The sequence below is a fragment of the Sceloporus occidentalis genome, unplaced genomic scaffold, assembly GCF_023333645.1.
Source record: "Sceloporus occidentalis isolate IW3139 unplaced genomic scaffold, rSceOcc1.0.p SCAF_1, whole genome shotgun sequence".
NCBI classification, from domain to species: Eukaryota; Metazoa; Chordata; class Lepidosauria; order Squamata; family Phrynosomatidae; genus Sceloporus; species Sceloporus occidentalis.
In genome coordinates this window covers 213,376,191-213,390,533 of record NW_028316981.1, presented here as the reverse complement: position 1 = coordinate 213,390,533, position 14,343 = coordinate 213,376,191, and the positions used below count along the sequence as shown (strand labels likewise).

The following is a 14,343-nucleotide window of genomic DNA, read 5'->3' as shown; positions in this document are numbered from 1 at the left end:
ATAGTAATAACAAAGAGCTGAAATCAAAATTGGGTACAAAATTCACAGTCAGCCAAATACCTTCACTATCAGCAGTATAAAGTGTGCAATATAAAATATGAGGATGAGACCAAGGAATAATGCAGACATGAGTTGTATATTTATTTATCTTCCTTGTTTAGGTTCTTTAAAGCGGTGCCAGGAGAAGGCATCTCAAATAGGGAATTAAGAAAGATTGCAGGGAGGGCTAGGTATTTTCCCTCTCTTTTCCTTAACCTGAATCCTCTTGTTTCATTTTCCATGGCACTCTTTCCCTGCTCATTTTAAATCTCAGGGCAGCTGTAGAAAAATTTCAAGCTTACATTTGCCTGTCTTTAGATCTCAGCATAAATGGTCTGACAAATGCACAGGAAATGTGGAATAAACTAAAGAATTTTTTTGATTCTCCAAGTAGTTCAAAACAACTCTCACGATGAAACTGTTAACACAAAGTTGTCTCATCCTTGATTTTTGAATCATTGGGACCTGTGTCGTAAGAAGTGAGATTGTCACTAAATTACTCTTTTGATATGGCAAGAGTATGAAAGTCTCTGTGGGTCTGCTGTTGGCTACCAGTCTGGTCTGGAAGATAGCAGTATTTTATATACGATAATGGTACTCCCAACTGCTCTGGCACAAATGAGGAAGAAAAGAAAAATTGAATGTTTTTTCTTGAATTTAATACACCATGAGATGAGGTGGAAGCGGTTGTGTAAGATGAAAGATGTATTAATTTTGCATGTTGGACGTTGCAACAGCTGTTTGTATTCTCTGAGCAACTGGTGTGTTATTCCAGTGAAAAAGGCATGGACAAAGGTATGTCCCTCTAGCTATTTCAGTTCCCATCAGCCTTTGCTAACCTAGCTAGTGATGAGGACTGCTGGGAGCTGCAGACCAGAAATACTTGGAGGACTTGCCCACCTCTTGTGCAAACCACTGTGATCTCATTCTGTTGATCTAGTTGTGTGTACTGTACATGTAATTTTAATGCTGCTTTTGCTCATAAGTATAATGCAACATGAGGCTGCTACTCCAAAGTGACAATATATATTTACCCTCCTTTTTAAAAACATGTACTGTATACATAGACAAGAACAAAAATAACTACATAAAACAACCATGCATGATTATGTAACCATACTGAAAAATAATGAAATTTCTTTTTTATTATTATTAATATTTTTAAATTTTACTGAAATAATGACATTTCAGCTGAAATAATAATGTGTGTATGGCAGGTTTTGTGGACACCTGATGCATAATGGGAGGCAATTGTGTGTCTTTGTTTTCAATATAATGTGATATATCTTAAATAGGTCCTGCATCTATAAATGCCAGTTGTGCATATTCATATTCCTTGTTACATTATATTTACTTCAGACTGGAACTTCTCAGACCTTTCAGCAAGTCATTGGGGGATTCCACCATTTGAAAGAGACTGGGTACTTTTTCCAAAGTTCAGTTCTTAATGGCCCTTTTCCTGGAAAGAAAAAAGATATGAAAGCATCACAAAAGCATGAGAATTGATGACAGCAGGACAACTCACCACTCCATTAAAATTCCATGTTTGGTGGCAGGGTACTTGAAACACAGGCCTCATCTAGAAGTACCTAGTTGTTCCTTAATGTGTTTGTTAGGATAACAAATGCCAACTTAATTGCAGTCAGATTTCTTCCATTATGGCTATCTTATTTTTAGCCCACCACCATTTTTACTAGTATTTTGCATAATCTCTAGCCTGGGGAAGAGTTCTGCAAAACTCCAAAGCTTTCCCATTAGCTTTTTATAAAGAGGTTGCCGCAAGATGGCTTTTGGATTAACTCTTTTAGCCCTTAATGTGCAGCTCAGATGTAATATGCATCACAGATGTAATTATCCTGGCCCACCCTTTGAAAGCAAAAGGTATAGAAGCGCCATTCTCTCTCCAGGAACAGATTGCCAAAATGAATCCCATTTTGGGAGAAAGGCGGGATATAAATCAATTAAATAAATGAAATTTAATTAGATAAATTGTGGCATAGTCTATGAATTGCTAATATAAAAAAATGAGAGTAAAGCTAAAGAAGTACACTAATTCCGTCATCATTCCAACATATAACCCGAAGGATCCCTGAAGAATGTAAAGAACATGTAAAAACAGGTTTGTACTACTAAGCCTGATTGACAGAGAACCAGAAGAACTCAGGCCCAAAACCAGGGATATTCTCAGGAAAGAATGCAGCCAAAAAATAAGAAAACTCTCATTGGTTGACAGGCGAACCTCTTCAGGCAGTTAAGGACAAACAAGAAGCAAAAGTAAAAGGGGGCATAAATAAGGTCAGAACCCTGAATACAACAGTTCAACAATTTCTGTGCAGGGACAAGGAATAGGAGAAGACAACAAGAAAGGTAGAACAAGAGACCTCTTCCACAAATCTTAAGAAATCAAAAGAAAATTTAAACCAAGAGTGGGGATGCTACACAACTATTGGGAACACACTACATGATCAAGAAGAAATAAAAAGACGATGAGAACAATATACTGAAGAACAATATAAATGAGATGGAATGATGACACATTCATTCAAGGAAGAACCATTTTGAAGATGAACCCACAATGATAGAAAATGAGGTGGAAGCTATGCTTAGAGCACTTGGAAGAAATAAATGGCAAGAACAGATATACCAGTAGAGCTGTTTCGAACTACACAGGGAGAATCCATTTAAATTGTAATTAAAACCTTCCAGCAAACAAGGAAACAAATCAGTGGCCTGCAAATTGGAAATGCTCAATGTACATTCCAGGTGCCAAGAAACTGGGAGACTCCAGGGATTGCAGTAATTGCTGAACCATTGCTTTAATCTCCCATGCAAGCAAACTGATGCTCAAAATTTTACAACTTCTACCCATATATGGAGCAAGAAATTCAAGATAAAGCTGGATTCAGAAAAGGAAGAAATACTAGGGATCACATGGCAAACATATATTGGATAATGGAGCATATTAAATAGTTTCAATAGAAAATCAAGCTGTGCTTTATAGATTATAGCAAATCCTTTGATTATGTAGATCATGAAAAATTATGGATCGCTCTTAAAGAAATGGATGTGCCACAACATTTGTCTGGTCTGTACTCAGAACAAGAGGCCACCCTCAGAACGGAATACGGAGAAACAGAATATGAAGTCGAAGGCTTTCATGGCCAGCATCCATAGTTTTTTGTGGGTTTTTCAGGCTATGTGGTCATGTTCTAGAAGAGTTTCTTCCTGACGTTTCACCAGCATCTGTGGCTGGCATCTTGAAGATGCCAGTCACAGATGCTGGCGAAACGTCAGGAAGAAACTCTTCTAGAACATGGCCGCATAGCCCGAAAAACCCATAAAAACTATAGAAACAGAATAGTTTCCATTTCGCAAGGGGATCTGGCAAGGCTCCATTTTATTGCCCTGTTTAAATTGTAAACTTGTAACTTGTATCATATATAAAGTTGGATAATACATGGAGGAAGGAGGCATGAAAATTGGAGAAACATCAACAATTTAAAATGTACAGATGCATACCTGTATTAAAAAAGCCTCTGATAAAGCTCCTTTTTACACAGTCTTTTTACACCTGTCCAGCCCTGCACCTTTATATCCTGATCCTGTATTTAGCTAGACATTTTTTAGAAGCTCCAAGCACTGGGAGGATGGTGGAGGGGAATTAGACAAACAGACTTTCAGTGTCAGGTTGCATTGATGTATTTTGAAGTAATCGAGACACTAAAGCAGGGGTAGGCAGCCCATGGGCTGGATCCGGCCCGGCAAGGCCTTTGGACCGGCCCCAGCCCGGTCCTGCCGCCGATTGCCGCCGCCGCTTCTGTGCCACTCCGGGTGCCATTTTTCTTCAAAAATGGCGGCCATAGTCTCGCGTGACCTTTCCCGTCGCGGGGCAGGACAGGAAAGATCGCACGAGACTTCACCGCCATTTTTGAAGAAAAAATGGCGGCGGGCCTGTAGGAGGCCCGCTGTGGTCACCGGAAACCTTCCGCAGGGCTCCGGGGGCTGCAGCGGGCCTGTAGGAGACCGCCAGCGGCGGCCTCCTCCCTCCTTCTCAGCCTCTGTGGAGGTCGCAGCCTCCGCAGAGGCCAAGAAGAAGCCCGCGGAGGCAGACTGCTGCTCCCGGGGCTCCGTCACGGCCCATTCAGCCCCAGGCTTCCCTCCGGAGAGAGAGGCCTGGGGCTGCAAGGGCCGTGGAGGAGCCCAGGAGGCGGCCTGGCCAAGCCCTTCCCTTCGGCCGAAAGGGCCCCTTGGAGACCTTTCGGCTGAAGGGAAGAGCCGAAGGGAAGGGTCTGGGAGGGGTGCCCAAGCCCTTCCCTTCGGCCTCCCTCCCCTTCAGCCGAAAGGGTTCCTTGAAGCCCATTTGGCCGAAGGAAGGGATCGAGGAGGAGAGGGTGGGCACATGCCTCCTCCCCCCCACCTCAGGCCTGGCAAAGCCTCGAGGAAAGGAGCAGGGGCCGCACGCCAGTTGCTCCTGTCCCTGACGGGCCCTTACTGGTCCCCAGCTGTCTCTGAGAGACAGCTGGGGGCCAAAGAAGGGCAGGTGGAGCAGGTGCGCGCCTGTCACCCCCTCTCCCAACCCCCCCCCCACTTCTAGCTGTCTCTCAGACAGCTGGAGGTTGGGAAAGGGAGCAGAGAAAGCCCCGCCCCCGGAGGGTGGAAGCTCCACCCCCGGCATGCGGCCCCCCCAGTTTTTTGGCTTCGGCCCCCCAGTTGTCTGAGCAACAGCAACCCGGCCCCCGGGTCAAATAGGTTGCCTACCCCTACACTAAAGCTTGGGCTGAGAAACAATGGGATTTTGGTCTAACTTTTCCTACAGTAAGCATGTATGCCCTTCTTATATGAAGCAAGGTAACAGTTGCTGCCTCCAGAGTCCCTTACTCAGCATGTGTGAACAGCAAAACAGAAAAGGAGAGTCCAGGCTGCCTCACCAGGTACCTCCACGATGTTAAAAAAGCATAGACCTCTATGTTTCAGAGGAAAGAACTGGCAAAACCTGAATATTCCTTGCCTAAGAAAGCCCTATGAAATCCATGGGGTCACCATAAGTTGACAGGCAACCTGAAGGCACACACACACATGTTGTATTTGGCCACCAAAACAGAAAACATAAGAAAAATGGAAGCTGGGGGGGGGGGGGGGAGAAGAGCAGTCATCCTTGAATGCATTTTGGAAGAAGCTTTGAGGTGGTCTCTTTGGTTCAAAATGTTTTTGTTACTTATTCAAGGCTTATCTGACCTGGCTATTTCATTTCACATGTGCATATTGTTAGTTTTGAGCAAAGGGTTTGCTGAAATATGCTGAACCATTCTTCTCTTTTGTGGTGCAGAAACCTGTTTTTATTCTTTCCATGTTATTTCTCCTTTGCTACCAAATTTTCTGTTAAAAGAAATAATGCCTGGAAACACATCTACTTTGTTAACTGAGGTATTCCTGTAGATGATGAAAGCAAAGAAATAGTTTTACAATTTTCATATCTTGGCTCAGTCATTAATTATAATGGAGACTGTGGTCAAGAAATCATGAGAAGACTTAAGACTTGGAAGAGCAACTATGAAGGAACTAGATAAGATCTTTAAATGTAAAGATACATAATTGAAAACTAAAGTCAAGATCACCCATGTCATCATTTCTATATATGGTTGTGAAAGCTGAACACTGGAGAAGATTTATCGGACGACAATTCATTTGCAATGTAGCCTTGGCTGAAGCGCGGGGTATAAATAATAATAATAATAATAATAATAATAATAATAAGATGAGAGTTCTGCAGATACCATGTACTGCCAAAAGAACACATAAATGGGTCCAAGAGCAGTTCAAGCCTGAAATCTCTCTGGAAGCCAAGATGACTAAACTAAGAATGTTGTACTTTGGACATATTTTTAGAAAACTTGATTAATTAACAAAGAAGGTGAACCTTGGTAAAGTTGAACGCAGCAGCAGCAGCAACAACAACAAAAGAGAGTATCTGCAATACATAATCAAAGAACCCATGTCCCTGAATTTGCAAGACCTGAGCAGAGTGGTTGGTGATAGGGTGACATGGAGGTTTCTCATTCATTGGATCACCATAAGTCAAAGTTGACTTAATGGCAGTTAACAACAACAACAAAATCCTTATAGAAATGTTCATGTTGTTATTCAGATATATTATGGATACTATAAAACTGTAAAATGGATCCCTAGACCTGTTGGGTTAATCGTTGTGACCTTTAATAAGTAGGCCTCCCTCCCCCCAAGCTCTTGAGTGGTGTGCTTGGGCAAACTGGGTCTTGGGATGTTGTGCCATATCAGATGTGAACTTAAGGGCCTTCATTTGAATGTATCTCTGTGAACCAACCGTATGGGTTAGATTTGCCTGGTGACTGACTGGACCATGAGCTTCTTTCTTCTCCCCTAAATTTGTTACTGGCAATGCATTTCCTGCATGTACAAATATATGCAGGGTCTGCCTTTGAGTGGAAGATGGGGTGGTCTGCCTATGTGACTGGTTAGGGATGGTAGGTCCAAGATCATCTTGTGCAGTAGTCTCCAAATTTTGGAGGGCTACTGCAACCTTTCCTCTTGGATGACAACTCGAGTGCCCCTCAATGCCTGTTTCTTGATTTGTGCAGCAGCTAGCCAACAGTATCTACCTCAGCCATGGCCAGCTCACCACCACTGTTGCCTCTACTCAGCCTCTCATTTGTGGTTATAGCAGCGGTAGTGGCCCTGCTCTTCCTTCTCACCCATGCCAGTCTTACAACAACAAGAAGGCTGGTTGGCTGCTCAGTTGCTGCTCAGAGGATGACCGGTTGCAGTGGGACTAATCACCAAGCAGCCAGTTGAGCAGTGACCAGCAATCCTCTCATCCATGCCGACCTTGCAGCAAAGGCCAACACAGACTAGAGGCTTCTCAGTCACTGCTCAACCAGCTGCTTGGTTGCTGCTCCCAAAACTATAAAACGGTATAAAGTTTTCCAAAGCTGTCTAAACCTGCTAAAGTCCTACCTTGGAATAAAGTTGATGACTGACTTTAAAAGTACTCCAGTTTATTGTTAAAACTGAATTGTATTGTTATAATATTGCAAAAATCTAGTCTTAACACAAAAACTATTGAGAGTGCTTTGGACTTGGCAATATTAACTAAAAGCTTTACCTTCATTGATTCCCACTTCCTTTGAGATCACAAGTGGGAAAGTTTGGACTGCCAGACTTCAAAGAGGGCTTTTTTTGGGTGGAGGGGAGAGTAATGCTTTGAGTGAGCTTTATTTTTAAGACAGCCTGGCAAACACTCATTAAACAAAAAGCATTATTTTAAGGAAGGTTAATGTTTTACTTGCATACTTTTTGCTCCCAGTGAATATGAAACTATTTCTGTCTGCACAGAGTCCATGTGCAGCACAATTTTCCCAGTTTTATTCATACACTCTTTTCAGTAGGGAAGTTCATAACACAAATTTTGTTGTTAAATACAGAATGTGCAGCCCATTAAGGGGATTGTTTGGAAAGCCAGCTTTCATGTACAGAGAGCATCAGTGAAAATAGAAACCACATCTAAATATTGCAAATAAACAGAGGCCCCAGGCTCTGTGTGTCATTGTGTTGAGTATCAGATGTGGAGGTGGAATGCAGGTTAAAATGTCTTGGCCCCATGCTCATAATCCTTGGAAACTCAACATTTCAAATTTGTGTTGATACACAGATGCATTGGCTTTAGCTGCTTTCTCCATTTATGGGGATTTTGACATCTTGTCCTGAGGTTCTGGTCCGTAGCCAAAAAAATTATAAGAGATTATGTGGCTCCAGCTTTTCTTAGTCCCAGGAATCTCTTTGCTTGGAGTTTATTTCCACTGTCCCCTGGTGAACTTTGTTGGAGATCATTGCAACTAACTCACTCTGGGAATATGTGGGGCAGATTCTGCCTTGTTTAGTATGTGTAGTTTTGCCAGGTTAGTGTTATTTCATGTAATACAAGTGATCAGATGTTATTACGTAAACAGTGTCAAGTAGATAGACTACAATTGGATGATAATGATACAGGTATTGCATCAATTTCATCATCATCATAATATTAGTAATAATAATATTGATAAAATATAGCCAGCCCTCCATATCAGTGCATTCTTTATCCATGGATTCAAGCATCCATGGCTTGAAAATATTCTCCAAAAAATATAAATTCCAAAAAGCAAACTTTGATTTTGCCATTTTATGTTAAGGACACCATTTTATTATGCCATTGTATTTAATGGGTCTTGAGTATCTGCAGATTTTGTTATCCACGAGGGGTCCTGGAATCAAATTCCAAGGGACCACTGTAATAATAATTTCAAATAATAAATAATTAATAATAAGCATTTGTGAATATGCTAGTTCCCCTCCCTGCACACACCAAATTAAGGGCAGTTCGAAATGGAGGGGTTTTTTTGTTCATGGTAAGCACATTTAGAGCTTATATTTAACAAGGCTTAAAGGTGTAATAAGTGTGTGCAGTGTGGAAAGCCCACTGTAGATTTTACTTGGTAATAATTTATTGTAGTTGTTATTGTTGTGTGCCTTCAGGTCTTTTCTGGCAGCCCTTGGCAACTCCATAGTTGAGCAGGAAATTGAACCCTGTTCCTCAAAGTCATTGTCTAATGGTCAAACCACTACATCACATTTCTGTAATCATACAACTTCAGTGTTGTCCGTACACATTACTGTATTTAAAAAATTACTTAGAGAAAGTCTTACTTTGTTCCACTCCATCAAAGATCCTGGGTATCTCTGTATATTGAAATGTAAGGATTTCAGCCTCAGTACAACTTTTAGTCCTGACTAGAGAAGATTTAAGAAGCCACTATAGAAATAATGCAGTTTGAGGCCACTATAACTGCCATGCCTCCATCATCAGAATCCTGGGATTTATGAAGCACAGCACTCATTGTCAGGGAAGGCTAAAGACCTTGTAAAACTACAAATTCCAAGATTGCATGGGATGGAAGTACAGCACTTAAAGTGGTGTCAAACTGCATTGTTTCTACAGCGTAGATGCACCCTTTGTAAGATGGACAGACTATCTCAGGATCTATTGTTGTTAAATGTATCTTACAATCATACCTACTCTCCCCTAGTTTTGGAAGAAAGTGTGTTCCTCTGCATATGACATGAAAGGAATAAAGGAAAGACTATATCCTACAAAAATTACAGGTTTTACATAACTTCCATAGTTCCATTCTCTAATATGTTTTAAATTAGATCTTAGTGGTTTAATTAAAATGCATGTCTCTGAGTGATTTAAATATGGTTCAAATAATCCTCATTGTCGAAAGATGGTAACAGCTTGCATTTAGGATTTCTTTGTAGTCATGAATACTTACTAAAGGTACACTAATAAAAGTGTACTAAAGGTACACTAATAAAAAGATGTTGTATTTTAATGTAGAAATGCCTAATCTTAAAAAGAAAAATATGTATACAAGTCTTGCTTTGTGGTGTGGGAAGTGAAGAAAAGGAGAAAATAGTTTGCTATGTGGTTCTTGAGGAGTCTGGAACATAGGAAGGTGACCCCAATCTCAGTTGTTGATTTGTCTTAAACATGTGAGGCACTAATCTCTACAGACTTATTTACAAGACTGTGTGGGGCTTTCTATAGCTATCTATCTATCTGCTCAGAGTTGCTTTCATTTTTATGATACATGACTTTTTTTGTTTGTTTTTGTTAAAGGTACGAACACTCTTTGTTAGTGGCCTACCTCTGGACATCAAACCCCGGGAGCTCTACCTCTTGTTCAGACCATTCAAGGTAATTTGCTTCTGTTGTTAATTCCTGAAAAATTCTGGGACTGAGGCGCTAATATCATCCTTCGTAGCAATGTTTGTGGTTCTCCTTACTGTTATAAATGGTGCAATGCCACAGTAATATGTAGTTCTAGAGAGCCAGACAGAAATTCAGAAGGGGTTCCTTGTATCTGATTTTTATTTTTATTTTTTTAAGCACTGGGATATAGGCTAACATAATATCTTATTTCAAACAAGAACTTGGCGAGGAGGACTTTCCCATGAACCAAAAGTTGGCCAAGAGCCCAAGAAGAGAATAACTGTAAAAAGCATAGGAGAGAGTAATCAGGGTTGCACGTTATAAATACTAACATCTAATGATGAACTCAGATTTTGAATAAAACCCAAAAGGTCTGCATGCAATGTGTTTCATGATAAGCATTCACACACATTCTGCCAATTCCTGGTTGTTGCTTGACGTCCACTCCAGGTAAGAACCTCCACAGTCCAGCATTCCTTCCTATGCATTGCTTGACACATTTGTGCTGAAATCATTTCCCTCTTAGGAGAATAAACGTCACATCCCAAGTGTTATTACTGGATAGGGAAATGTCTCATCTTCATACTTCTTTAATCAACACAATACCTCATTTGCTGTGTGTACAGACCTATTTTTTTTCTCGCTCATGCCAAAGTACTTTGACCTCCTTTATGGATCTCTTCCCCCATTTGGGGAAAAGAATAATCAGTTTCACCATTCCACACTTTCCAGTGGTGTTTCATGTGCTGGTATATTCCTCTGTTTTGAAGGCAAGATCCATCTCGGGCTGTTTCAAGTAATCAGGATGTCTTGGATTATTGTGTGTATTTAATGTGAGCATTCAGGTCATGTAAACCTACTGTAACAATTTTAATCCCATGAGAAAATGAGTCTAAACATCTTCATTTTTACTTCTATCCACGGATCCCCAAAATACTTGTTCTTGCAGAACTGAATATACAAATAGTACTGTTCGAGAAAGCATCAGCGTCTATGTGACATCAACTAATTTTCTGCTCCTTACCATCATCTCAACTGTTTGTATGCTTAGCAAACACATCTCACGTTAAAGAAAGGGACAAAACCTGACATGTTCTGCAAGCTTGAAACTAACATCAGTGTGTGACACAAAGATGAGCAGTAATCAGCCAAGATAGTAACTGTCTGAGATAGGCATGCAGTATGGAGTTTGGGGAGGCCCAGAAAGAAAGAAGAATTCTAAAGAACTGAAATGAGGGAGACAGTGGAGCCCATGGAACAAGAAACTGAGACAACTCCACTAGTTAAATATGAGTGAACACTGTGATATAATAGCAAAAAAGCCAAACATAGGACCCGAACAGATAGGCCAAAATAAAGCTGCTTTGGGTCACTTTGGAGGTCACCTTAGGACTGGAGCATGGTGACCCGAAGCAACTTTATTTTGGCCTGTCTGTTTGGGCCCATAGTTATAGACAGCATCCACAAAGTGAATGCACACTCAGATCAACTGGGCAGCAATTGTTAAGGGTTCCAGAGGCCAGATTAGTTGCCACCACTAAGAGGGCCTTCTCCATCTCGGCCCCCAGCCTCTGGAACGCGCTGCCCTTTGAGCTCCGCTCAGCCGCCTCCCTTACCCAGTTTAGGAAGGGGTTAAAAACATTCTTGTTCGAGCAAGCTTACCCCTGACCCCTAAAGTATTCTCTCCTCGCCCCCTTCGTCAGCATGTCAAGCTGGCACGAATTGTGCTTATTGTTTTATTGTAAAAGGTTTTTAATGCTATGTTTTGATGTTTTTATATTGCTGTATTGTTGTATGTATGTTGGAAACCGCCTTGGTCTTATAAAGGCGGTATATAAATAAACTTTTACTTACTTACTTACATAGGAAGTAAGAGTACCAATCTTTAGTCAGACCTCACTTGGAAATCTGTGTCTAGCATCACAAAAAAAAAAGGACAACAAATAAAGCTCCAGAGGAGGACAATTAAATTAATAAAGGAGTTGGAAACGGTGAGTTAAGGGTAGACGGCAAAATAATAGTCAATTTCACAAAGTGAGTGATGCTTTCTCAAAATAGGACTATTTGTGTGTGTGTATATATATATATATATGTGTCCACAGGAATAAGCATTTGGGGTATTCCAAGATGGATGAGCTTGTGTTCTTGGAGTCAGGATGGATTCTCTGTTTGAACAGTTTGGAGGCTTTCTAGTGTGTTTCAGGGCTGTCTGGCCCTAGCTGTGCTTTGCCTGAGCACATTATCTAAAAAGTTATTCAGATGGTATAAATAATCCCAGTAGAACATGGGTTGAATCTATGTTCACATGAATTTCAAATACATCCAATAAAAGTTTGTGGGGGCTGCCAAAATCCCCAGGAAAACCTGGGATAATTGATATTGGATTTTTTGTGGGCTGTTTTTAGTTTTTCTGAAAGATTTGCATTGTCAGCTGTGTGAATAAACGATGCAGATAGACCCGGGATAAACTAGAATAAAACCCAAATGTCTTGAACATATTTTGAATACATTCGCATCAACAACTCCATCTTTATTTGCCGCGCTGACAAGTGCTGGCAACAAAACTTGCAGAGATGTGTATTGATGCGGTTCCAATAAAAAATAGTGTAAACAACTCATCGGGAATGCATGAATGAGATTCACATAGTTACATTGCAAAACAAAATGTGTAAATAACTCTTAAGGGGCAGGGCTTCTGCTGAGTTAGCAATTTGGTTATGGTCTTATATATACAGTACACCTGTGTCATACATACACTGGAAGCCGCGCCGGAAGGACAGTGCTGTGCACCAGAAAAGGCAATGGTGCACATACCTATGGTATGCAGACCGCCACAGGCCACACACCACCGTGGGCACGAGCCCCATTCACTTGAATGGGGCTTGAGCATCTGTGGTTTTTCCCTTATGCGGGGGGTGTGTGTGTGTGTGTGTCCGGAACGGATCCCCCATGTAAAGAAAGGGACGACTGTGGTTGCTTCTGCAGTCTCTGGAGCTCAGTGAACAGAAAGAGGAAAACAACATTTTGCAGGGTTTTTTCCATATGGAAGGGCTGGAGTGCTGTGCTGCTGCCTATATAGGACAAGGTGACAGAGGTGTTGCAGTACCTGCAACATCTTTGCCATGTCAGTTTTCTTGCCAGAGGATTGAGGGGATGCACTATGCCTGCAACAACTGCAGGTGGATGCCTCTGCTGGAAGAAAATGTACAGCAACTTGAGGACAGTGTAGCTACACTTAAGTTTATAAGGGAGAATGTAGTTTTTTTTTTTAAAGGGTGCAGCATACTCCTAGTACACAAGACACAGAGGATACCCTCTATGGAGGTGGACAATACTCAAACACAGTAAGCAAATGCTTGAAAGAAGAATGTGACACAAAGAAACAGAACTGTCAGGAGCAACATATAGAGCCTTATCACACAGGGCTGGCTGGAACGGTAAACAGAATGCTGCCGCCGGGAGTCCCCATTCTGTTCCCCATCCATTGCCCATCCGTCCCGGAGGAGGCAATTTTTGAGATCTGTTCAGAACAATTCTCAAAAATCTCTTCCTCTGGGACGGATGGAGAACGGGGACTTCCTCTGTGCGGTCAAATGCATCCCTCACTCGTTCCATTCCCTTTCCGGCCCCTTTTGTACCGTTCCAGGAGCCCTGTGTGATAAGGCTCATAGACTAAAACTATCTCCCTCTCTTTTTTAATCAACTTACAACCTTCATAGATCTGGGGAATGCTGCGGATGTAGGTTATGCAGTGCTATTGTTAGGTGGATTTATAACTGGTTGATGGAACACATCCAAAGAGTACTCACCAATGGTTTCTCTTCATCCTGGCGAGAAATAACTAGTGGTAGATGGCACAGGATTCTATCTTGGACCTTGTGTTGTTGAACATCTTTATGAAAGTCATTTATGATGGAGTGGAGGCATGATTGTTGGATTTGCAGATGACAGTAAATTAGTGGGGGTGACTAATCTCTCAGAGGACAGGTTCTGGATTCAAAAAAGCTAACAGATTGGAGAGCCAGCCCAAAACTAACAAAATGATTTTCAGTCAGCATATATGTAAAGTATTACATCTAGGAATGAAAAATGAAATCCAGTCGTCCCTCCGAGACTTAAAATCCATGGACTTGAAAATCCCCGGAGGGGCAACCGCCATTAACCTTAATGGGGCGTGCACCCGTGGCACATACCCTGCATGCACGCACCCCATTCAAGCCTGTGGGGCTTGAATATGTGAGATTTGGAACTCGCGAGGGGGGGGGGGGTCCAGAACAGTTCCAAGGGGTGACTGTATGTTCCACTCTGGACCCCAAGTCCCATGTTTTTCAATGGTGGCGCATGCATGGCAACGTGCACACACCACCATTAGGGCCAACAGGGGTTGCTATACATGGATACTCAAATCTATAGATGCCAAGCCCATTGTTTGGGTGGTATACAAATACAGGATAGTTGATATCAGCCTTGATGGGAGTACACATTAAAAATATCTAGAGGTCTTAGTGGACCACAAAGAGTCA

The 14,343-nt window shown here is 41.6% G+C and overlaps 1 protein-coding gene across 1 annotated transcript in view; it reads left to right on the top strand.

Annotated features, from left to right (window-relative positions):
• Positions 1-14,343, top strand: part of RBPMS (RNA binding protein, mRNA processing factor) — a 111,130-nt gene that overhangs the window by 31,721 nt on the left and 65,066 nt on the right. The window contains exon 2 of the mRNA XM_089488821.1: positions 9,728-9,805. Within this exon, the coding sequence (XP_089344947.1) occupies positions 9,728-9,805 (78 nt within the window). The remainder of the gene's footprint in view (positions 1-9,727; positions 9,806-14,343) is intronic.